Source organism: Asparagus officinalis, chromosome 5 (genome assembly GCF_001876935.1).
Source record: "Asparagus officinalis chromosome 5, Aspof.V1, whole genome shotgun sequence".
NCBI lineage: Eukaryota > Viridiplantae > Streptophyta > Magnoliopsida > Asparagales > Asparagaceae > Asparagus > Asparagus officinalis.
Genome location: NC_033798.1, coordinates 93,884,151 through 93,909,110, shown reverse-complemented (window position 1 = coordinate 93,909,110; position 24,960 = coordinate 93,884,151). Strand labels below are relative to the sequence as shown.

Genomic DNA, 24,960 nt, shown 5'->3' with positions numbered 1-24,960 from the left:
TGTATTCCTTTAATCTCAGTTACAATTGGATTTCCTGATTACAAAAGAGAAGAGAATGAATTTGATTATCCCCTTTGTTTAATTCTGGCTTCTTCACGGTAGCGATGAGATGCCTCCCTCGAATGCTCACGTCGAGTTTGCTTCTCGTTGACGATCCGCACGTCTTGATTCACTGGAACGGTATCTCCTCCTCACGATTTGACGCTGTGGAGAACTTGCAAAGCAAGTTTTAGAACTCTTGATGAGTTGATTGATCTTAACCGTAATTGGTTAGACAAGCCAATGATCTCTTCTTTGCTGCCCCAGAGCCGGATCTAAAAGCCCAAGATATCTTCTTTGCTGCCAAAAAGAAGGATGAAAGATCCAGCCCCCCAAAATCCAGCCCGTAACTAAACTGATTTTTCAGTTATTTATAGGGGATTAAGGGGTGTAACCGCCCCCTTAATTCGCTCCTTTGTGGGGCTAGTGGGTTATAACCGCCCCTTAATCCGCTCCTAAGTGGAGTTGTGATCCCCTCAAATCGTGGGAAACGGTTTTGAAACTGTTCAGCTCGTGTTTGAACGAGTCAAATGTAAAATCCGTGTTCTGACGTGAATCCTGTGTTCAAACGCAGTATCTGGAAGCTCGAACGCAACGTCTGGAAGCTCGAACGCAGTGTCTGGATGCTGCGTTTGTAGCGATTTGGAAGCTGCGTCTGAGATGTGTTTGCAGCGATTTGGAAGCTGCGTTGGTGGTAGTTTAGCAGCATTTAAGAGCTGCGTTTGGCAGCGGATGGAAGCTACGTTTGGCAGCGGATGGAAGCTGTGTTGGCAGCTTTCGGAGACTACGTTTGCGGACGAACATGAGCTGCGTTGACAGCTTGATCTGAGCTGCGTTTGCAGCGTTTAAAGCCGAATGTGAGGTGCGTCTGCAGCCAGGTTTGACCTACGTTCGTAGTCGAATTGGTGTTGTATTTTGATGATGGTACGCAGGGAGGACTTCCACGTCTTGGTTTGAAGAGACCGTCGATTTGTAGTCTCTTTCTGTCAGAGCGTTGCAAAGATCGTCGTTTTGTAATCTTTGCTTTAGCTCTTTGATATGTGAGAGTCGTCAGATTGTAACTCTCGATGTTGATTGTGAAGGATGTTGATTAGAGCTTTCATAAGTTCTTATGAAGGTCGTCAGATTGTAACCTTCATCGATCTACGTGAAAGTCTTCAAATTGTAGCCTTTTGGAAATCGTCAGATTGTAACTTCCATGATCCGCGTTTGATGGGGAATCAACTATCTATTGTGATTTTTAGACAGCCTACAATGATGTAAACCTAGAGGTGGTGAATAGGATTGCTACAAATTTTTTGAATAAACAAAGAATATTAGTAGAAAATAAAATATGAAAAACTAAGAGCAACCGATACAGGAACACATGAGATTTTTATAGTGGTTATGATCAAAATCCTATGCCTAGCCTTCCTTCTCGTGAAAGACCTTCTTCACTATGACCGAACATATCCCTGAAACTAGTCAACATTACTGCACTCCTCATAATGATCAGAAGAAATATTGCCCTTACTAGCCATACTTAATTAACCTAGTTTGAGCATACCAACCCACAATTACCTCGGCTTGAGTATGCCTTCAAACTCATGAGTTTAAAATACAAAACTAGCCATAAAATATAATTAAAGCACAATTGAAAAAAAATCTTATAGCCTATTTAAAATAAATCATTCTCCCAACCGATATCGATGATGATCCATGAAGAAGCAATGTTAAAGTTTAATGTAGACGTCACTTCTCCTCGCTAAAACAATCTTTTGATGTTGAGCGCGATGAGAAGCAGTTGAACAAGGAACATAGAATTAAATTCGTACTCTCAACCTCTCTCAATTCGTAGAATTTGATCTCATAATCTTGTGCAAATCTCCTCTCACTTTCTTGTTCTTAATCTCTTTTCTGATCCCTCCTTAAATAGACCTTGATTAGCTTGGAAAGAAGTCTTCTAATCAGTGTTGAATTAAGAGATCAAATTTGTGATCAAACGACTGAGATTGAATTTGGAAATATGTCAAAACGCATCCAAACTATCGATGGTTAAACGTGATCATCGATTATTCATGGTAATCATCAATGGTTCCCTGTAGTCTATCGATTCAAATTCTTTATTCTGGAATTCATTGGTTGTTGATGTAGTCCATTAATGGTTGAATGGATCATCGATAGTCGAATGTAGCCAATCAATGGCTTAATTTATCACTTCTAGAAAATACAGATTGTCGCTTGTAGTCCATCGATGACCTATGGACCATCGATGGTTGCCTCATGACCATCAATGGTTAAAGGCTGAAATCAAATGCTTGAATTGATTTTTGCATCCATTTGAGTTGTAATTTTTTTACACCTGTTTATTCCTGAAATATATCATCTCACAAACTTATTTGTACCAAATGAGAGTTTGTTATTGATCAAACAAGAGATATTGCATGAATAACATTCTCCTCAAGCGAAGTTCTAACACAAAGACACAAGCAGTCTTAATCTTGCTCTGATACCAATGTAAACCTTGCATAATTATATATATAAATAGATAAAACTCTTGTTTAGAAATTACATTTCTCAGATTTCTTAGAAGGATGGATCACCATACATCTAATATTGATCTTCGAACAATAGCCGAAGGGCAACCACCCCGATATTGCAAGAAGCCCCGCTATATCTTGCCACGACTAATGTTTAAATCATAGAATTAAGATGATGATAATGCTTTTTCTCTCTCTATTTAATCTCTACATATCTATGCATATATCACTACTACAAAAGCCCTTTATAGCAATGGTTCAAATAGTTGCTTATAAGCCTATTAACAACGGTTTGGACCGTTTCTATATACATTAGCATAAAACTGTTGTAAATAGTCTGTTACTATCAACGCCATTGCAATTAGCTTTGCAACGATCTACACCTGTTGCGAATATACCAACCTTTGCTACTTGATTATTTTTATTAAAAAATAAAAAGGCCACATCAGCAAATCCTAACCATTAATCAAAATAGAAATTATCACTTGCCTAATAACTGGTTTCCCTATTTTGTTTTACCCCTAGAAATTTAGTTTCCTATCTTTAGTTTAATAGAAATATCTATTTTCTTTTTTCAATTTAGCTGAGATTCAATGGGCAACTATTTCAAATAGAAAGAAAAGGACATGTTTTATAATAACCGTACCAATAAGTCCTAATAGTGACAGTTTAATTGATTAACTATTATTATAGAAAGCTTTTGTAGTAGTGTATATATAGAGTAGAGGACAAAACCCTAATCCTTTAGGATTAGGAACCGATTCACTATAGGACCTGCTTGAGCCCACTTAGCATCCACCATCTTGATTGAACGGACTCCCCAAATTACTAACATAAGATAATTAAGAACCCTATTCTCACCATTCTATCTTGAGCCCATAGCCTTCTTCTAGCTGCCAACCATTCTATGATAGACTGTTTTGGCACGCTAAGTGGATTCCGGATTATAGCAGACCAAAGAACCTAAGCCAATAGTATACATGAGCTTGTAAACTTTTAAAATTTTAACTTTGCCACCATCAATGCAACAACTCCGCAGGTTAACTTTTTGATGTTTTCATTATCTCCAAAGTTACTAATTAGAGAGTCTCAAGTTTAACCACTCTCTTCCATTGTCATGATTCCCCAACCTTGGTAATGGATATTTCTTCTTGGTTTATGGAAAATATTGATATAGAAGAGCATATGATACCTTTGGATTGCAGGTTCAGTAATTGTATGCTAAGGTATTTGGATTTTCCTAAAAAAAATGTTGAAATGGGTTATGAATGACTTGGGTGTCTTCTTCTAATTATAGTATTCTATCTTCTTCAATTAATAGTGGTTTTCACGGATGTTTTTCTGGAACGGGGGGTTGACACAAGGGACATACCCTTCATCCCCTTATCTCTTTATTCTCTTCACATGAAATTTTCTTTCAAGAAGGCTGAGTAATTAATTACATTATGAAAAGGAGCTCAAGTTCCATCCTCAGTGTACTCAAATGAATCACTCATCTAGTATTTATTTAATTTTTTTTTTTGGTAAATGAAAAATTTTATTCATCACCAATATGTAAAAATTTTGTACATCAAGAATCTCAAGAACATGAATATGTAATTGAGATAACAAATCAAAACAACCTATAGCTAGAGATCAAGACCTAGCTATAACAACAAAAATGAGAAAAAAAACAGATAACAAAGACTGTATACAAAAACTGTGCACAGCTTCAATTTATCACTCTGTCCAGCATCCCAATAGCAGTATCTACTACTCTTTGTGGATCCTTCACCAAATTTGGACCAGGCTTTCAAGAATACCAGCAGTACCCCCAAAACAACTGTACCACAACTAGTCATGAGCACAGGATACTATAACAGAGCAAATTATAAAGACCTGATCCAATCTGCCATATCCCCAGCAATGTTTGGAGAGTTTAGGCATATAGTTAGGATATCAACTTTGATTCTCTTAACCAAACTCTCCCCAGATTGAATCTTCAGCTGGAAAATCCTCCTGTTGCGTTCACACCATAGATGGTAAATAGTAGCTGACATAGCAGATCTCTTGATATTTTGCTTAATGCCTTTCTTTATTAGCTTTGTACAATACCAATTCAAGAGGGAATTCCAAGAGCATGATCTCCATTTGAATTGAAGCCAATCCATGATTTGATACCATACTTCCTTGGAGAAGGAGCACTCAAAAAATAGATGATCACGGCTCTCTAAACATGCACCAGCGCACATCTTACATTGATTTGCATTCACAATTCCTTTCCTTAGTAACCTGTCCTGAGTTTGTAATTTGTTGTTTACCGCAAGCCAACAGATAAAAGAGTGCTTTGGATAGGATAAATTTCCCCAGACCAAGTTATACCATGGAACAAGATTTGCTGCAGGGGAGAGAGCTCTATATATTTCAGCAATTTTAATTTTTGAACTGTTAGAACTGGAATTTATTATATGTTTCAGGTTGTCAATGCTACCACTCAGTTCCACAGCTTTATCTCTAGCTTTCAACAATTGTTTGCACATCCATGAGTCACCCCTTTTAGCTTGAACCTGCCAAACATTGAAATTTTTTAGATATGTCCCATTCACTCATTTAATCCATAAGGATTCTTTGTTAGTGTGCAAATGCCAAAGGAGCTTCACAGCAGAGGCTAGGTTCCAGATAGTGGCAGAGAAAATCCCTAATCCACCTTTTTTCTTGTCCAAACAAACTCTCTCCCATGCAACCAAAGGGAAAACTTTAACAGATTGATCATATTTTCCCCACAGAAAATTCCTGCACAATTCATCAACTTTTTTAAGCACTCTTGCAGGCAAGATGTAGTTAGAGGTCCAGAATACTTGGATCCCTAAGATAGAGCTCTTGATAATTTGCAACCTCCCTGCATATGACAGTTTCCTATGACTGCAAGATTGAAATTGATCTGGTATTCTGTTTAAACGAGGTGCACAATCTGTATATGATAGCCTTTTGCAAATGAGAGGAACACCAAGGTATCTAATAGGCATTGTCCCCTCAGAAAATCCCAAACTGTTGAAGATGGAAGCTTTTACTGAATCATCAATCCCTCCATAAAAGATTGAGCATTTGTTTAAATTAGCACTGAGACCTGAGACTGCACAAAAATCACTGAAGCATTGATAGAGCCTATTCACTGAATATAAGTCCCCTTTAGAAAAAAGGAGAAGGTCATCAGCAAATATTAAGTGGGTAATTTGGAATTTCCTGCATTTGGGATGAAAATTAAAGTTCCTGTCCTCTTTTAACAACTCCAATCTTCTTGAGAGATATTCCATGCCCAGGATAAAGAGGTAGGGAGAGAGAGGATCACCTTGCCTAAGACCCCTTTCACCTTTGAAATAACCATGCAAGGATAAAGAGGTAGGGAGAGAGAGGATCACCTTGCCTAAGACCCCTTTCACCTTTGAAATAACCATGCAATGCACCATTAAAAGCAATAGAATACTTAGGGGATGTAATACAAGCCATAATCCATCCTATGTATGCATCTGGAAAACCCAAACCAATAAGCATCTCTTTGAGAAAACCCCAGTTAATGGTGTCAAAAGCCTTTTTGATGTCTATATTAAGCATGGCTCTTGGAGATATGTGCTTCCTGTTATAGTTCTTTGCAAGCTCATGAGCTAATAGAATATTGCTTGATATCTGTCTTCCCTTAACAAAAGCATTCTGGGCTTCATTAACTAGAGAACCAATCACTGACCTGATCCTATTAGCTAGGATTTTTGAGATGATTTTATATAAACAGTTGCAGCAAGCTATAGGTCTGAAATCAGATGGATTTCTGGGACATTGCACCTTTGGTATCAAAGTGATAGCTGTGGAATTGATTTCCCCTAAAAGCTTCCCAGTTTTGAAGAAATCCTTAATTGCCAGTGTGATTTCATCTCCAACAATCCCCCAAGCTGATTTGTAGAAGGATATACCATAACCATCTGGTCCTGGGGCTTTAATATCAGACATAGAAAAAACAGCTTCCTTAATCTCCTCACTGTTTACTGGATTTGATAGGATTCTAGCTTGAGCTTCACTCAAACAAGGGCCCTTTTTAATTACATTTCTGTCAACAAGGATTTGATAGGATTCTAGCTTGAGCTTCACTCAAACAAGGGCCCTTTTTAATTACATTTCTGTCAACAAGAGCAGTGACTGAGCTTGTACCCATAAGATTCTTATAGAAAGTTATAAATTCAGATGTAATTTTCTCTTCATCAGATAATTTTTCTCCTGCACTGTTATATAGCATCAGAATCCTATTCTGATCTCTTTTTGATTTGATTACAGAATGGAAGTAGCTAGTGCATCTGTCACCTTGAACACTCCACAAAATCCTAGCCTTTTGTTGATAGAATGAAAGCTCACAGTCCAGCAAATTGTTGTATGAGGTAATACAATTTTTTTCCTGCTCCATAAGTGCTTAATTCAGGGGGTCAGAGTGAAGATTCATTTGAGCATCATCAAGAGCTGCTTTAGCTCTAAGTACTTGCTCACTGATGTTACTATAGTACCTTTTATTTAAATCTTTCAGCTCATTCTTCAGCAGCTTCAATTTGGTATAGACTGAGTACATAGCATATCCCCTAATTTTTGTTTGCCAGATTCTTGATACAGTAGGCACAAATTCTGAGTGCTTAGCCCACATCTTAAAGAATTTAAAAGGTTTTTTCCCTTTAACACACTCATCATATATAGACACTAATCCAGGGGAGTGATCTGAGAAGTTTTGCAGCAGATATTCCACATGACTTGAGTTATATTTATGTAACCAAACATCATTAATGAGGGCTCTGTCTAGTCTACTCCAAATCCTAGAGTGAGAATCTTGTTTATTGTTCCATGTATAGAAGCAACCTTCAGTTTTAAGGTGAGAGAGGTGACAAAGATCAATGAAGTCTCTGAATTCACTGGTATCAGCTTCTGAAAGATTAGCCCCTCTTCCTCATTTCCAATTATTGCATTAAAATCTCCACTCAATAACCATGGTGTGTTACCAACTGTCTGACAAATATGAGTGAGATCCAACCATAATTCTCTTCTTTTATCCACTTGATTGTGACCATATATGGAGGATATAACACAGTCAATTCTCCCATCCAAAGATTTAATTTTGCAGGTGGTCTGCTGGTCTGATATGCTATCAGTGAGAACCTCCAGAATATTTGGATCCCGTAGTAAAATTATCCTTGCTTTACTGGTACTGCTTGCATTGGAACACCATTTCCAGTTGCCAGAAATCCTCTTTGCTACAGCAGAGATATTTTCAGCCTTAATTTTGGTCTCAAGTAGAGCTAGGAAAGATAGATGGTAATGTTGCAAATAGTGCTTGACCAAGTGCTGTTTAGAGGATTTATTCAATCCTCTAACATTCCAAAAGGACCAATTCATATGTTTATAACACCCCCCGCCCATCAAAAGTAGAGGGATCTGTCTCCAGGTTTGTGAGTTGAGCAAAAGAATTCCCAGTATTTAAGCTCTTTTTAATATTGCTTTGGATAAGTCCTTTACCCTTGTAGATACTAAAATCACCCTGTCTAAATTGATTATGACCAGTATACCCAAAATTGTTTCCAATTTCATCCACTTTATTGCACATAATCATAGATTTATGTGATGTATTTTCAGATAAGTGCATAGCATAGACAGGTTGCTGCTCCTGAACATGCACAGCATGCACAGAGTCATTACCAGCAGAACCCCTGCACATATTCAAAACATCCACAGGCCTATGGTGCACAACATGCACAGAATTTTCACCCACAGTATCCTTTTTTATATTCAAAGCTACCTGATGAATTTGGGCTTGAACAGCATGACCAGAGATATCAACAGCTTGAGGAGGAGCAAAATTTTCAGCTGTAGGATGCTGCTCCTTCAAAACATCCACAGGCCTATGGTGCACAACATGCACAGAACTGTCCCCCACAGTATCCAAATTTATATTCAAAGCTTCCTGATGTACTTGGGCTTGAACAGCATGACCAGAGATATCAACAGCTTGAGAATCAGCTGCAGGCTTGATACCTTGCTTTGGTACCCACTTCTTTTGAACTTTTCTGCACATAGTAGTATCATGACCCACTAGCTTGCAGTTTTCACACCATTTGGGTTTGAACTCATAGATAACCCTTTGTTTAATCATCATACCCTTAGGACCTTGTATAACAATGTGATCATGTAGAGTGGAAGGCAGATGAACTTCAACAAGCACCCTTGCATATGCCAATCTTTGCCTACTAGCAGTTAACTTGTCAGTTGCAACAGGTCTGCCAATTAAACTGGCTATTTTACTTAGGCTTTTGGAGTTCCATAGATTTAGTCTAAGACCTGGAAACTGAATCCATAGAGGATATATGCTGTCATTTATTTTGTCAATTCCCTCTTCATTTGACCATTTCTTAAGTAAAAAAGGCCTTGAACCAAAAAACCACGGCCCATTCTCAAGAATATCATCCATCTCAATCTGATTCTTGAATTTGAAGAGGAAAACTCCTGGCTTAAGGATACAAATCTCAGGGATAACCCAACGAGCCCAAATTTTGTGCACAAAGTTCTCCATGGCCTTGAATTTAACATTTAACCCTAACACTTGTCCAATTAAAGAGAACTGCCAAATAGCATTGCCCTCATTCCATTCTTCTTCATCAAAAATTACAGCTTCTTTAGAGTTTGGAGCCACAAAACTCAGATTCATCCCAGCTCCTATCTTCCTGTTGTCTGAAAAAAGACTGGTCCAGCTCTTAGGCACATCAGAAGATTTAGAAATCTCATTAATAGGAGCTTTTGCATTGCCAGTCACATCTAATGGTACAGAGTCATTCCCCATATTATTTGCAGAATTCAATACTTCCTCATTAAGAGAAACCTTAGCAGATTTGGTATTTAAGACACTATCATTAATAGGGATGTAATCAAGAACAGAGTCAGCTTCAAGAATCCTTGCAGAATTTATTGATCCATCAAGATTCCTTGCAGAATTTATTGATCTATCAAGATTCCTTGAAGAATTTAAAGATCCATCAAGATTATTTGCAGGAAATAAATTCGTTTTCACAGGGATAGAATCAGGAACTGGAACTTCATGATTCGAAGCAGAACACAAAGATCTATCTATATTACTAGTAGAAATCAGATTCTGATGTTGATGCGAAAGAGGAACAGCAGCTTCAACCTCTTCAGCCCAAGATTTCCTCAAAGAATTACTTACAAAAGATTGAGAACTTGAAAACATAACCATCTTTCGATGAGATTGAGGATCATCAATTCGAGAAGAGAAAACAACAGTACCTGGATCTGAATTTAAGAGATCCGCCATAGAAACTTTCTTCCGCTCTCCCTTTGGACCAGTTGATCCCATTAGATCTGAAGCAGATCCTTCATCATCAACATCAAAGCTAGCTTCAATAGGATCCGCAGGCGTAGACAAGGAAGAATTTGACACTCTTAAACCTATTTCCAGGATTTTCTTCTCATTTTTCCTCTTCTTTCTTGCCATTTTTCAAACCTCAGCGGGGGCGCAAGTTAGCAGGAAATCGCCTGTTAACGTACGCCGGAGAGCCCGCTCAATGTATCGCAGCCATTCATCTAGTATTTATTAATGATCTTTTGATGTTTGGAAGAGGAGTATCAACTATGTTAGGCTCCAGAATCAATGTTTTAATGATTGTAGTAAAGTAACACCTGTAGTAAGTCAATACATCTGTAGGATGTTGACAGAGGTTCTCCATGATCCGGATCTGAAAAATAATTCCATATTTTTAAACATTATGGGCTCCAAAGGTTTATAGGACGATAATGTTGGAAATATTAACTGTTTAGGCAATAATTAACACGAAATTATGTTTTGAACAGACGATTAATATCAGGTAAAAGCAGATTAATATTTTATCACAGGAATGAAATTGATTGTAACGAAAAATATAAAAATATAAAAAGGTTAGAAATACGGTCTGATGGTCGAGGCGTGCAAGGCACTGTCCCAATAATCTAATTGTCTCCTCTCATACAGGGCTACGCGGCAAAAGTTCTCGGAGATATAATGACCCTCGGTCAAGCGACCTCCTTCTCGTCGGCACGAGCTTCAAGAAGGCTTTGCGAATTCTTCTCGGCTTTCAGGGAACCAGCGTATAACAACAAGAAAACTTTATTTTGAAGAGAAGAAAAGAAGAGAAGCTCGTTTATTTTTCAGTGTCTTCAGCCCTCGCATGTGTAGGTTTTTATAGTGAAAAAAACAGTCGTTATCCACAAATCCCGCCCATTTATTTAGCTAGTCGTTTTCATTTTCGCAGCCAAATAATTAACACGTTTTAATTGCTTATCTCGTTTTAATTGATTAACACGTTTTAATTGTTCCAATTAGTAAAAAATAAATTCCAATTAGTAAAAAATAAAAATTCAAAATATAGCAGGTCAAGAGCCCATCAATCCGGAGCTTGCATTGGTGTCTGCAGGTCGTGTGCGCGCACGCGCCACCCGACTCGATCCGAACCGGTCGGCACGCGCGTGTGGTGCAAAGCATAACCTTTATTTTCTTCTAGGTATAAGAGAGAAAGAAAAGGCTTATAAACATCATTCATTTCTATTCCATTTCCTATGTGGGACTAAACTTTCCCACTACAATTTCAAGTTTTAAGTTATACTTATTATAACTCCAACAGATAATTGGTAACAAAGATTTCGATTTGAAGAGGTGACTCGGTTGTGATGAAGTGAGTAAAGGAAAGAAATATTCAAATTATGCTACGGGAGAGAATAGTTTGCTTTGCATCGATCGCATGTATGTAAAGGTTACAAGCTTAAATTACGAACTAAAGGAGTGAATTCTCTACCATCTATCTATCCACAGTCGAGAACGTCCGGAATCACAACAACTACAAGTTTCCAAGTAAGTAATGTATACATCCGATATCATCTTTATCACCATGCTCTCCCATTTTTTTCCCACCATACCCTATAAAGCCAAAAGCATTGAAGACGTTATAAATAAATCCTACCACATTTCCCTCGTCATCCTTCCGCTTCCCTCGTGCCTTCGTCTCCCGTCACCTTTCTCTCGTTTGGATAACAACCACATCATGCATCCCCAACCCCCAACACGTGTTCTCTCCAACCTCTCCAAGCAATATATATATATATATATATATATTATAATAATATATATTATATATATATATATAATATATATATATATATATATATATATATATACCCACACAACTCCTCTCATCTTCCCTTATTACGGCATTAAAAACAATCAAAAAAAAATAATAATCAACAATGTTCACCCTATCCCCTCCTTCCTCTTCTCTAACTACTATCATATCTCCTCAATTTCAGCGCAATCCACGGCTAACCGCTGCAACGAAGCAGATCGGTTGCGCTCATCGCCCATAAAATCCGTCGCTGCCGCAACACGAACCGCCGTGCCTTCATGGAACACTAACCGGCTATGCCTGGCAGTTGATGCATGGGGTCATAACCATGCGATGTCCGATGCGCCACGCTTACCAGCGCTCGTCATATTTCCAAGACGACAACCTCACTGGAACAATCCCTCCAGCCATCAGCCTCCTCGCTTTCCTCCAAATCCTAACCCTCCGCCGCCTCCCCAACCTCGTAGGCCCTATCCCCAACTCCATCGCCAATCTCACCAACCTCACAGTACTCGACCTGAGCCATAACTCGCTTTCAGGCCGAATCCCCCTCTTCGTTACGAAACTCACTTCCCTCACTTACCTCGACCTCTCCTACAACCAATTATCAAGTCCTATACCTGGAGACCTCCCATATCTCTCAAACCTCACGGCACTCCACCTCGAACATAACTTACTTTACGGTAACATCCCGAATACTTTTGGGAGATTCCCAAAATCCTCGCCACCTGACCTCTATCTCTGCCACAACGCGCTCAGCGGGCTCATCTGGCCTTCGCTGGGCCAGCCAAACTGGGGAGTTATTGACATTTCACGCAACAGGCTGACTGGGGACGCGTCCATCTTGTTCGGCTCACAGAAGAGGGCGACAAGGATTGATATTTCAAGAAACCGGTTCGACTTCGACCTTAGCAACTTAAGCTTCCCGTTAAACTTGAGGGCGTTGGACTTCAGCCATAACATGATCCATGGGAGGATTCCGGCGCAGATCAACCAAGTTAGAGGGTTGGAGAGGTTTAACGCGAGTTATAACCCGCTGTGCGGCGAGATACCGGCTGGGGCTGGTAGCGTTACCGCTCGTTTTGGGCAGTACTCGTACGTGCATCATATGTGTCTTTGTGGGGCGCCGCTAACGCCATGCAACTGAGGTGTGATGATGGCGTAATAATGTGTATCTTTGTGTTTTTCTGTTTTTGTTTTTAAAATTTCCCGCTGGTTTCTTGCTTGTTATGCTGTGAAAGTACTCGTAAGTGTTTTTGTATGTATACGCGTCAAATAAAGCGGGAATTAATAATGTATTTTCGTCGTCAACCCCGAGTTCGGAGATAAAATTGCTCGTAAGAAATTAATACTACTTAATTGTACAAGACCATTACGGAAGAAAGATATAAAATGGGTTTAATTGGTACTAGTTTATTATTAGATAAGATTCATGACGGAACAGAGAATGACAAATAAGATTCATGAATGTAATGAATGTAATGAGATTATGTATGTGAAATAAATAAGCGTGAATTGATACCAGTGCAAACAGTCGTACGTTCAACAATTCATTATAAACCTCAGGGCAACTATTCACATCCCTAATGGTTCTAGCAGTCGGGCTAGAATCATCCAGAGTGACAATTTTGAACTATGCCCATTTACCCGATAAGCCTGAGACATGGTACAGCTTTATAGTGTTCAGTGGTGTCACATAATATTCTTGGATTTCCTAAGTTTTATATATTTGTATATTTCACTTGTAATTGACTACGTACTTAGGATATTATTAGAATTAGAGTACAGCACAGCTAGAATTAGAGTAGGACATCACTAGAAGGATAAATTTGTTAATTGAGATTCCAAATCCAAATTATGCAATTGTGATAAGAGATTATTTAATTAAATAGTGACACCCATTATTATGAAATATGTAAATATAGTTGCTTGATGGAGTATATCGTAAATCGAACACTACATAAATCTTAAAATAAAACTAATATCATATTTAATTACAGCTAAGTAATGGAGTATATTGTAAATTGAACACATTATTTCTTTTTTTGGGTAAGTACATATTACTACTTTTTGGTAGCACCTTCTGTTCCTGTTAGTTTTAATTGAAGGAGACAGAAATTCTGAGGCGTGAAACACTTTCCTTAAAGAAATATTTTTCCCACTTGATATTCAAAGTTGCTTCGAGTTAATGCAAATTTTCTTCCCAGGATACAACAGAAAATGAAAATTCCAGTAAGCAAATCTGGAATTTTTCTTAATTCGTTGTGAAACAAATTTGTAATATTACAATAGTTTTTGATAGAAAAGATTCAGAAAAGAATTATAAAAAGATATCTGAAAACATAAACTATTTATAGGTTTTGAAAAGGTGCTTCCAACCGTCACAACTTTTCAAAAACACCCCTTGGAGCAAACAACCACTTTTCAACAGTCACTTGTCTTTTAATAATTTTTTTTTAAAATTTAAAATAACATTTTAAAAAATATATATATTCAATATATATATATATATATATATATATATATATATATAATTGTAGCAGAGATATTTCTTTAAGATTGTTAGTTTTAATATTGAAGGAGACAGAAATTCTGAGGCGTGAAACACTTTCCTTAAAGAAATATTTGCCCCCACTTGATATTCAAAGTTGCTTCGGGTTAATGCAAATTTTCTTCCCAGGATACAACAGAAAATGAAAATTCCAGTAAGCAAATCTGGAATTTTCCTTAATTCGTTGTGAAACAAGTTTGTAATATTACAGAAGTTTTTGATAGAAAAGATTCAGAAAAAGAATTGTTGATAGATATCTGAAAACGTAAACTATTTATAGTTTTGAAAATGTGCTTCCAACAGTCACAACTTTTCAAAACACCCCTTGGATTAAACAGCCACTTTTCAACAGTCTTGTCTTTTCATAAATTTTTAAAATTCGAAATAACATTAAAATATATTCAATATATAATTATATATATAAAAAATAGAACATTTAAGCGGCAGCGGCAAGCGTGCAAAGTGCGTGCTAAGTGCTAAGTGCGTCTAATAATCGCGCATTATTCGCGCTACCCGCACGCGGGTTTAGAAGCCTACACTTTGATCCATTATTCAAAGCCAAATAAGCATTCAATGCTTTTAAACCTCTAAAAGAATGTTCAAAATTCCAATGTGGGACTATCTTGTTTTTTTACAAACAAATACTAACAGTTCCCGCAGCCGTCTGCGTTTTCCTGGCATAATTAAAAAAAAAGCGTTACACATAAAACCTATATGACCTAATTCATCAACTTCGCTGTGCAACCCATTGTAAAAAAAAAATTATTAGTTTGTTGATTTTGGAGAGGTGAGGCGTACTACTTCAATTTCTTTCGCGTTCCAAAGTTCGCGATAATTCCTTTTGCTTCAATTTGGTAAGAATTTCACTACTTACCCAATTTATTTCATAATCATAAATTATAACAGTTAAATATGTTAATTGCACATTAGTTTATTTCTTTTAATTCATTAACTATACGTTGACACTAATTGTTTATTACAAATAATCTGGTTTAGATATAAGATGGAATTAGACTTCAAAATGGGTCAAACTCAAGGCAAAAATTTAAAGGCAAGTAGTGGTGGTTCTAACTCCAATAAGCAACAATACACCCAGCCTTCCAACAAGAACGTGATTTTGATCTAGGACCTTCACAAGTAGATCCGAGACCGCGAGCAAAATTTTCAGGCTTTCATCCGAATCCAAGATGAAGTGTCGTGATCATGTATTTTAAAAGGGCCTTTTCAACCTCGAAACCATTATTTATTGTTTTAAAGAATATTATGGAAAAAGGCATAGGTTTAATCCTTCTTGGTTTGAAACGTATCATTGGTTAGAATATAGTACAGACAAGAATGTGGCGTTTTGCTTACATTGTTATTTATTTAAGCCTATCATATGTATCAATCTAGTGAAGATTCTTTTATTTCTGAAGGATTTACATATTTGAATAAAAAAGATTGGTTGGAAATTCATACTGGTACGTAGTAGTGCTTATAATATAGCTTTCAAGAAAAGTGACGAGTTGATGAGACAAAATCAACACATCTATGTTGCTTTTGATCAACAATTACAACAAGCTAAATCCGGTTATAAAACGCATTTAGGTTGCATTTGGATTTGAGAATTTGATTTTAAATTCTAGAATGGAATCTGAAATTTGAAATCCAGAATTTAAAATTCAATTCCTTCGTTTGGGAAACATCCAAATTTGAATTCCAGAATTTAATTTAAAATTCATGTTTGACAAACTTTAGAATTTTAATTTTAAAAATTTCAATTGAGTTGTTTGCCAACTAGTACAATTCTTATTTCTAAACTAAAATTGTATCTCGAAGATAATTTAGAAATTATATACTCAAATTACATAAGGTTTGCATGGACATTGGTGGAAATAAATGCCTCAAATAGTATATCACTTATCCAACCAACTTGGCACATAGATAAAATACCTTAAAATATCAAATGTAGTAATGTCAATAGTTTACCTAATAATCACCATAAAAATAACCGAAATCATTCATCAATAAAACTTTGTAAACTCATTCACCACTAACCAAAACAATAAATAAAGTAGAAACTTCAAATATTGCATATAACAATTCAACAAACTAGAAAAACAATAAATAAAGTAGAAACTTCAAATATTGCATATAACAATTCAACAAACTAGAGATCCAAAATATCCAACAAATACAAACCTAGAAACTTCAAATATTGCATATAACAATTCAACAAACTAGAGATCCAAAATATCCAACAAATACAAACCCATAAAAGTTAATATTTTGTTGTTACATAGCGTCATGCTTAAGTTGCTCTGGCACTAGTTTGTTTAAGACTTTTACATCTGATTCAGTTTCTTTTTAATGCTTATACATTTTCACTTTGTGTTTCTTTTGTAGTTTTCTCCCCTTGGTTCAGAAAGTCTTACTTTGCAAGTTCTTGAATCACCTGAAACAATAACAAGAAGACCAAATTAGCTCCATTCTTAAAGACCGTGAAGACTTGCAACATAAAAGAAATCATGTTCTATTTAGATTGCTAGGAATCACATTCTTACTAATATTCTCCATTAAGCACCTGTTTGCATCAAATTGGTATCAAAAGCAGGTTGTGCTTCACTGTATACAAAGCTCATTGATTACTACGGCTCGCAAGTTGAGACTATGAGTTACGATGCTCTAATGGAACTTTACAGTAAAGATGACTGAACAGCTTCAAAAGAGTTCAAGCCCCAGGACAGGAAAATAAAGGAAGTCCAGGAGGTTCAACAAATGAAGCTTACAACAATGAGCCCAGCTTTTCAAGTTCTGGTGCCATTACAAATGCTACCAGGAATCCTTTTGTCATGTGTGTAATGTGTGTAGGAAATTGGTTTCTCTGGTGGGACTTGAGATGTAAACAAATCAAAGTGCTTACTGCTCAGTATTTCCCGTTATTAGTCTTGAGGTATCTTGCTTATATTTGGTTGGTACCTGTAGATATCTTGCCTGTAATATTTGATGGTAAATGGAAGTTTCTGTAGTTACTGAATTAATAGAAGTTATGATGGGGAAAGTTTGTTATCTATAGCCCTATCAGTGAGTAAGGACATATTACGTTACTCACATCAGCTATCCAAATAGAATTGATGCATATAGACTGGTCAAAGTCGATTGCAAATTACAAAAAATTTAAATTGCTTTTGAACTGCAGAATAAATAAATAAATGTGAAGCCTCTTTTGAATTGCTATCCAAATTCATAAAGTCAAGAGGGAACACCACAAATTGTTATTACTACGACTAAAAGTAGTAGTCTAGGGTTGATAGAGATCTGAAACTGTATGACCTAGTTTAAAGAACTATGAAGCTTGAAAATGTGTAATTTCTAACAATCCTCTAACAGAACAGAGAAGCCATGATGTATATATATAGTGCATACTATTGAATGTAATAAGTTATGTTTTCAAAATTTTATTCAGTCTTCCTCAAGAAAAAGAAAAAAAAGTTAATATAACTAACAAACAATTGTCTTGTTTCGAGTAATCAAGGTTCCTTCTACAATGCGGCTTCTACTAATCTTTAGAATTTAAAAAAAAATATGCAACCAATTACCGATGAAGAATCTAATGCAACATGATGCCTTAAACTGTTAGAATTCTACATAATTTAGGATGTGAAACTGTAGGGTTCAATTTTCAGACAGAATTGGTAAGGAATCAAAGAGAGACTTCAATTGACTGACTAGGTAATTGCTAAGCTACTGATCCCAACCAAGCCTCAAATAACCAAGTCATAAATACATGAATAGTTGAAAGATAAGACTTTGTTCCGCATATTCATCATACTAACATGCGTTTCCTTCAGAAACCGGAATATCATCAGAATCAGAATATGATTAAAACTAGGGTGTTCCTATCAGATCTATGAAGAAATCTTGCAAGTTAGTATTACATCTTGTAGTAAGCAATTAGAAAGATTCAAAAAAACTAATGATTCTAGATGTGAATATAGGCGTACAATGTAAGGAACCTAGTTATAAATTCATGGTTAACAATTAGTTGGATATATTCTCGAAGCTGTTTGTTAAGAAATTCTTTGGGTTCTTGTCATGTTAGGGCCAGAAATTAGATGATGCATTCATTATTAAATTCTTTGGGTTCTTGTCAAGAAATTCTCAAACTTGTGACACATATTGATACATATTCCACAAGACTTAAAATTGATCAAATTATAAAAACAAGATTTTATGAGAGGTCTAGAAGTTTAACGTGAAGACCATAAACTATGCAAAATATTGACATGAAAACATGAATTGCTTACTTCTAGCTTGAATCTCCTCTTGCAACTCGCTGACAGTTGTCTGTAAATCCAAAAAAAGTCAAAATGACTTTAAATATAGAGGCCCTTGATTAAAAAAAAAGCAAGAGTTAAGCATGTTGAGGACCTTCAGGCCAACTAATAAGACACCAATATAGCAATAAAATAACATTCAAGTTTTATCAAACATGAAGCAGCTGATTAGTTCCTGTCATACTAATTCAAATCTGAAGCTATCAGCCCTATATTATGCCCTGTATCCAGCAACAGATAAGGTTCTATGGCGTGATACAGTTTGGGAATGTCTGAGCTTTCCAAAACATGCTTTTATTCTTTGGTTAGCTGCTCATGATAGACTTCTCACTCAAGATAAACTTCTGAAAAGGGGGATTATCAATATCAATCAATGCAAATTATGCTCTGATGCAGTTCTTGAATGTAGGAATCATTTATTCTTCGATTGCAGCTTTTCAAGAGATGTTTGGAATGGAATTATGGATTGGATTCATTTTAAATGGAGGTCTTGTGACTGGTGTATACTTTTAAACTGGTATAACACCAGGTTGAAGGGAAATGGACTTAAGCATAAGGTGAAGAGGATGGTATTGGCAGCGACTGTTTATAGTGTATGGAGAGAAAGAAATGCAAGGATTTTTGGCCAAATCAGTAAGAGTGTTGAGCAATTGATCAGAGACATAAAAATTGATGTTCTGTCAATTATTCTCAACAGTGATCATTCGGAAGATTTTAAACTCCTGAAGCAAGTTTTGTAACCTGTAAATAGATAGGTTCTTTGTTCCTGTATCATAATGTGGATATCTCACATTTTGAGTATCATGATGTACCCTATTTCTACATTTGGTAATGAATAAAATCTCTTTTCATTGACCAAAAAAAAAAAACTAAAACACAATTGTTTAGTTGCAGTTCTATCATTTAAATATACAAGTTACTAAAGATTTACATCAATAAATTAGGAAATGAGGCATATAGAGCTCCAATACTTTGCCTAGCTACTGGGAATCCAAAACTAAGCTTCAAATCCATTTTCTCTACATTTATCAAAAATATAGAATGACTGACTGTAAAGGTAGCGGAGTAGTCATATACTTGAATGCAAGCAGTCTTAACCCTACTCAGAACCTAATGCTCTTTAGAAAGCAGTATGATTAACCCATTTAATTTAATTTACCGAGATTCTAACTTCAGAATCCTTCAACCTTTATATCAGGTTTAGTTTTTATAAATTGCAGTTCTTCCATTGAATATTAGCTCTATTTTTATAAATCGCAGTTCTCCTAGATTTATCAACAAAACTTACTTTTTTCCCATAAATTTTAAGTGGGTCATTGGACGACAAACCAACGAACATCCTACTATAGGTTTTTTTGGTCAATGAATTAAACTTTTATTCATCTCCCAAAATATGAAATATATGTATATCAAAGCAAACCAGACCTTAGTCTGAAGTTCAACAGATCATATCAACAAGGAACATTATGATTTAAAATCTTTGAGAAGATGGCAACCTTTATGCACCTGATAAGAACTTCAGGAGGCCTAGCTTTAGTCTAGAAAATGCGCAAATTTCTTTCCTTCCATATTATGTATACGGTCACTGATAAAGCCAACCTCTTCAATTTCTTCATATAACCAACACCGTTTAGTCTTGAACTATACCAGCTAACGACATGCTCCCAACTGCATGACCTCTAACTGAATTTCAGCCATTACATAACTTTATTCCACACCACATCAGAGTACTGACATTCGAAGATAAGATGGAAACTGGTTTCTTCTTGGTGATTACAACATAGAAAACAAGCATTTGTATCTAGAATTGTCATGCGACATAATCTGTCTTTGGTTAACAGACTTGAATATATGGCTAAGCATAATATGAAGGAATGTTTAGGATAGTGCTAGCCACCCCAAACAGTATTTGACCAAGGCACTTGAGGAGATTGATGAACCAACTCTTTATATATAGAAGAGATTTAAACTTTATCTCCAGAGCAGCAGTTACTAATAGCATTTTGGAGGTTGATCACACTTCCAAATTTTCCAATTAGCTTGTCTCTCACTCTTAGAAGTTGTTTCCACATCCAAAAATTATTCACCCTTGATTGAACTTGCCAAATGTTGTAGTGTTGTAAATAGTTGCCATGAACCTATTTAATCCAAAAAATATCCTTCTTAAAATGAATCATCCAAATAAGCTTAGCTGCAGCTGCCAAATTCTAGAATTTTGCTGAAAAAATTCCAAGACCACGCTGCTTTTTATCCTTGCAGATCATCTCCCAAGATACCAAATGCACATTACGGTTCCAAAGAAAATCAGAGCATAAGCTATCAATTATTTCCAGAATTTTCATAGGTAGAATGTAGTTGCTAGTCTAGAATATTTGCACTCCAAGGATGACTGATTTAATGAGTTGTAACCTACCAGCATACGATAAATTATTTCCCTTTTTCCAGTTATCGAACTGATCTGTTATTTTCCTGATCAAAGAGGAGCAGTCTAGGCACGTCAATCTTTTTGAGATTAGAGGCATACTTAGATATCTGACTGGTAATACCCCTTCAGAGAAATTCAGAAAATTACAAATCTGATGCTTCACATTTTCTTCAGTGCCACTAATATAAACAAAACACTTGTTGGGGTTAATTTCCAATCCAGAGACCCTACTGAATTCCTGAAGGCAATCATGGAGTTTTGCTTTTGAATACATGTCAGCTCATGTAAATAAAAGAAAGTCATCAACAAAGAATAGATGTGTGATTATTAATCTGGTGCACTTAGGATGAAATCTGAACAACCTATCAGTTGTGAGTGTGTTTAGTTTTCTTGATAGGTATTCCATTCCAAGCATAAAGAGATAAGGTGAAAGGGGATCTCCTTGTCTTAAACCTCTAGCCCCCTTAAAGTATCCATGAAGAGCACCATTTAGAGAGATGGAGAATTTAGGTGTGGAGATATATTCCATAATCCACAAAATCAACTTTTTAGGAAAGCATAATCCAAATATCATGGATTTGATGAAGTCCCAACTTATGGTGTCAAAAGCTTTACGTAGGTCTATGTTGAGAGTAGCTCTAGGAGAAGTAAGCTTCCTACCATACTGCTTTATAAGCTCATGGCCTAAAAGAATGTTACTTGATATAGACCTTCCTTTGATAAATACACTTTGTCCATCATTTATCAAATACCTCATTACCTTTTGAACTCTGTTAGCAATAATTTTTGAGATGATTTTGTAAACATAGTTACAACATGAGATTGGTCTACAGTCAGAAGGGGACTTAGGATTGAGAATTTTTGGCACAAGGATAATAGATGTTGAATTATAAGTGCCAAGCAGATTACCAGAATTGAAGAATTCCTCTATAGCAAGATAGACATCCTCATCAATCGCTTTCCATGCAGCTTTGAAGAAGAATGCATTGTACCCATCAGGTCCAGGGGCTTTGTCATTTGGCATAGAGAAAACTGCTTGCCTTATTTCTGTTCTAGAAACTGGAGAGCTCAGTGTGTTGCCTTGAGCTTGAGATAAAACATGCCCATTAGATATCACCCTACGATCAAGAGTGATAGTAGGAGTAGCAATACCAAGAATGTTTTCATAATAACTAGTGAACTCTACAATTATATCAAAAAAATCAGTAATCCAATCACCATTCTCAGCATAAAGTGATAACACTCTGTTCTGGTTCCTTTTGGCCTTCATAATGGAGTGAAAAATTTTTGAACATTTGTCACCATAAAGACCCCATTTGATGTTAGCCTTTTGTCTGTAAAATCAAGTTTCACGGTCCAAAAGTTTGGTATATTTGTCTAAGCATTCCTTTTCTTTCCTTATCAGGTCTTGATTGAAGAGATCATTATTCAAATGATTTTGGATATCAGAAAGCTCACTTTTAGCTCTAGACACTTGCTTACTTATGTGCATGAAGTGCTTTTTGTTTAATTCTTTCAAAGCCTGCTTAAGATTCTTGAGTTTGGCATGAAGCTTATACATATAGAATCCTCTGATATTTTGTTCCCAAACATTTCTAACAACTGGGATGAACTCAGGGTTATTTACCTACATATTGAAAAATCTGAAAGGTCTTTTCCCTTCAATAACCTCATCTCCTATTGTTAAGAGTGCAGGAGAGCGATCAGAACAAATAGGAGTTAGGAAATCCACTTGGCTGGAGTTATAATTTTGAATCCATTCTTCATTCACTAGAACTCTGTCAAGCCTAATCCAGATTCTTGAGATAGCATCCTGCTTATTATTCCAGGTAAAATAGCATCCAATAGATTTTAGGTGCAGCAGTTGACATGTTGATATAAATTTTTGAAAATCTTTAGTTTCTGAATCATTAACAAGAGCATCCCCTAATTTCTCCTCAGTACTGATAATGGCATTAAAATCTCCACCAATAATCCAGGGGTAATTAACACTTTGCTTGAAAAATAACAGATCTATCCATAGAGCTTTCCTGCCTTCCATATCATTAAAAGCATAAACAACAAAAATTACACATGAAATTTTATCATCCCTTGATTTTATCTTACATGTCATACATTGCTCAGAGGATGTAATGCATTTGAACAAACAAAACGATATGTTTACGAGGTTCGGTCCCCACGACCTACGTCCCCGCTCCTCACCTCGAGGAGATCTCCACTATCACAACCGGGTTTTCTACGTTCACCCGAACAACGTTTACACCTCACAATACAATCACTATGTAATCACACCTCACACACTAAGTGTTGGTCCTAGCCCGTGTCCTCCTCCTCAAGTGCTCGGTTACAACCTCTCCCTGGGCACGTCAACCGACGCCACTCCTCTTGGATTCGACCCCGTCTCTCACCACACACTTCTCTCGGTGTACAAGTGTATTACAAGTGAATCCTCACAATTAAGCACAATATAAATCAATTGATTGTTCTCTAAACAAGGTGAGAACTCAATTAAGTACAACTCTTAGTCACAAACCCACAACCCCAAATTATACTATGAATGTAAATACAATAAGCTCAAAAGGTTGTGTGTGAACAAAGAGATATAAATCAAAACTAAACTCAATGTAGTTCTAGCTTAATAACAATGATAATCAAATATATAAAAGAGCTAGAAATAGAGTTTAGAAAACTTCTCAATATATCAAGAGTGGAGGGAGAAGAGTTGGATGCCCAAACACCAATAGATGATCTCCTCAAGCTCTTGTTGAATTGAATCACAAAAACCGAAACACTCAAATGCTTAAAAGCTTCTTAAAACAAACTTAAACAAACACTAAACAAGTTTAAACCCTTGTTAAACTATTTTAAAACATTCTCTCGGTGAGTTGAAAGATGACAGCAATGGGGTATTTATACCCACTCCAAAACTCAGCCAAAACCCCAAGCAAAAGTCCAAAAAGCCCCAGAAAAACCAGCTCAGAAATAGCCGTTAGAACCAACGGCTCTATTGGTGGTCGACCGACAGAACGTTCGGTCGACCGAAAGAAGGAATTCGGTCGACCGACGGAAAATCCGGTCGACCGTGAGCAGGTTTGAAAAATGAAGAAACAAACAGAGACATCGTCGGTCGACCGGTGCGGTCGACCGATGGAGTTTTTCGGTCGACCGGACCGGTCGACCGACAGACTCTCTGTCGCCCAGTGAACACATGAATTCAGGATCGGTCGACCGGTGCGGTCGACCGAAATCTGACATATTCAAAAACTGTTTTGCTGATTTTAAAACCCTGTTTAAAAATATCAAATAAATTCCAAAAAATGTAAAACTTTGGGGAATGATTGTAGACATGATAATAAACATGCTACAACGACTGGTTTCGAAAAAGGACTTCTGAAAAATATCATTATTTTACAAAATAGTCCAAAACATGAAAATATGATATACTTGAATTTTGATGTTTTGACATAAACCAACTTTTGAAACTTTGTGAAATGTTTTTATAGACTTAGTAAAACATGTATAAACTGATATTCAAGTCTACAAACTAAGAATATAATATTTTCACAAAATTGCATATTCTATGCAATATATTCAAAACACTAAATATGATTTTATTAAATATAAGCTTGTTAAAGATGAAATCATATATAAACATATAAGCATGAAACAAAATAGTATTTTCCAATTCTATGCATTTGTTTCATATATAAGCCCGAAAACTATAAAACCAAAAACATATATATATATATATATATCACTATATATATATATATAGTTTTGGCTTTCATGTTTATAAATATGAAATTACATAATATAAACATATAAGCATGAAACAAAATAGTATTTTCCAATTCTATGCATTTGTTTCATATATAAGCCCGAAAACTATAAAACCAAAAACATATATATATATATATATATATATCACTATATATATATATAT

The 24,960-nt window shown here is 36.1% G+C and overlaps 3 protein-coding genes across 3 annotated transcripts; 2 read left to right on the top strand and 1 right to left on the bottom strand.

Moving 5' to 3' along the window:
- LOC109842189 lies at window positions 4,187-7,218 on the bottom strand. Its single transcript, XM_020411090.1, has 8 exons — window positions 7,060-7,218; window positions 6,703-6,978; window positions 5,957-6,620; window positions 5,198-5,670; window positions 4,920-5,104; window positions 4,437-4,829; window positions 4,253-4,391; window positions 4,187-4,204 (listed from the first exon to the last, which is right to left on the bottom strand). The coding sequence occupies exons 1-8, from the start codon at window positions 7,216-7,218 to the stop codon at window positions 4,187-4,189; spliced, it is 2,307 nt and encodes a 768-aa protein (XP_020266679.1).
- Window positions 12,054-12,872, top strand: LOC109842188 (polygalacturonase inhibitor-like). Its single transcript, XM_020411089.1, has one exon. It carries the CDS (start codon window positions 12,054-12,056, stop codon window positions 12,870-12,872), a length of 819 nt encoding a protein of 272 aa, XP_020266678.1.
- LOC109842187 lies at window positions 18,748-19,332 on the top strand. Its single transcript, XM_020411088.1, has one exon. It carries the CDS (start codon window positions 18,748-18,750, stop codon window positions 19,330-19,332), a length of 585 nt encoding a protein of 194 aa, XP_020266677.1.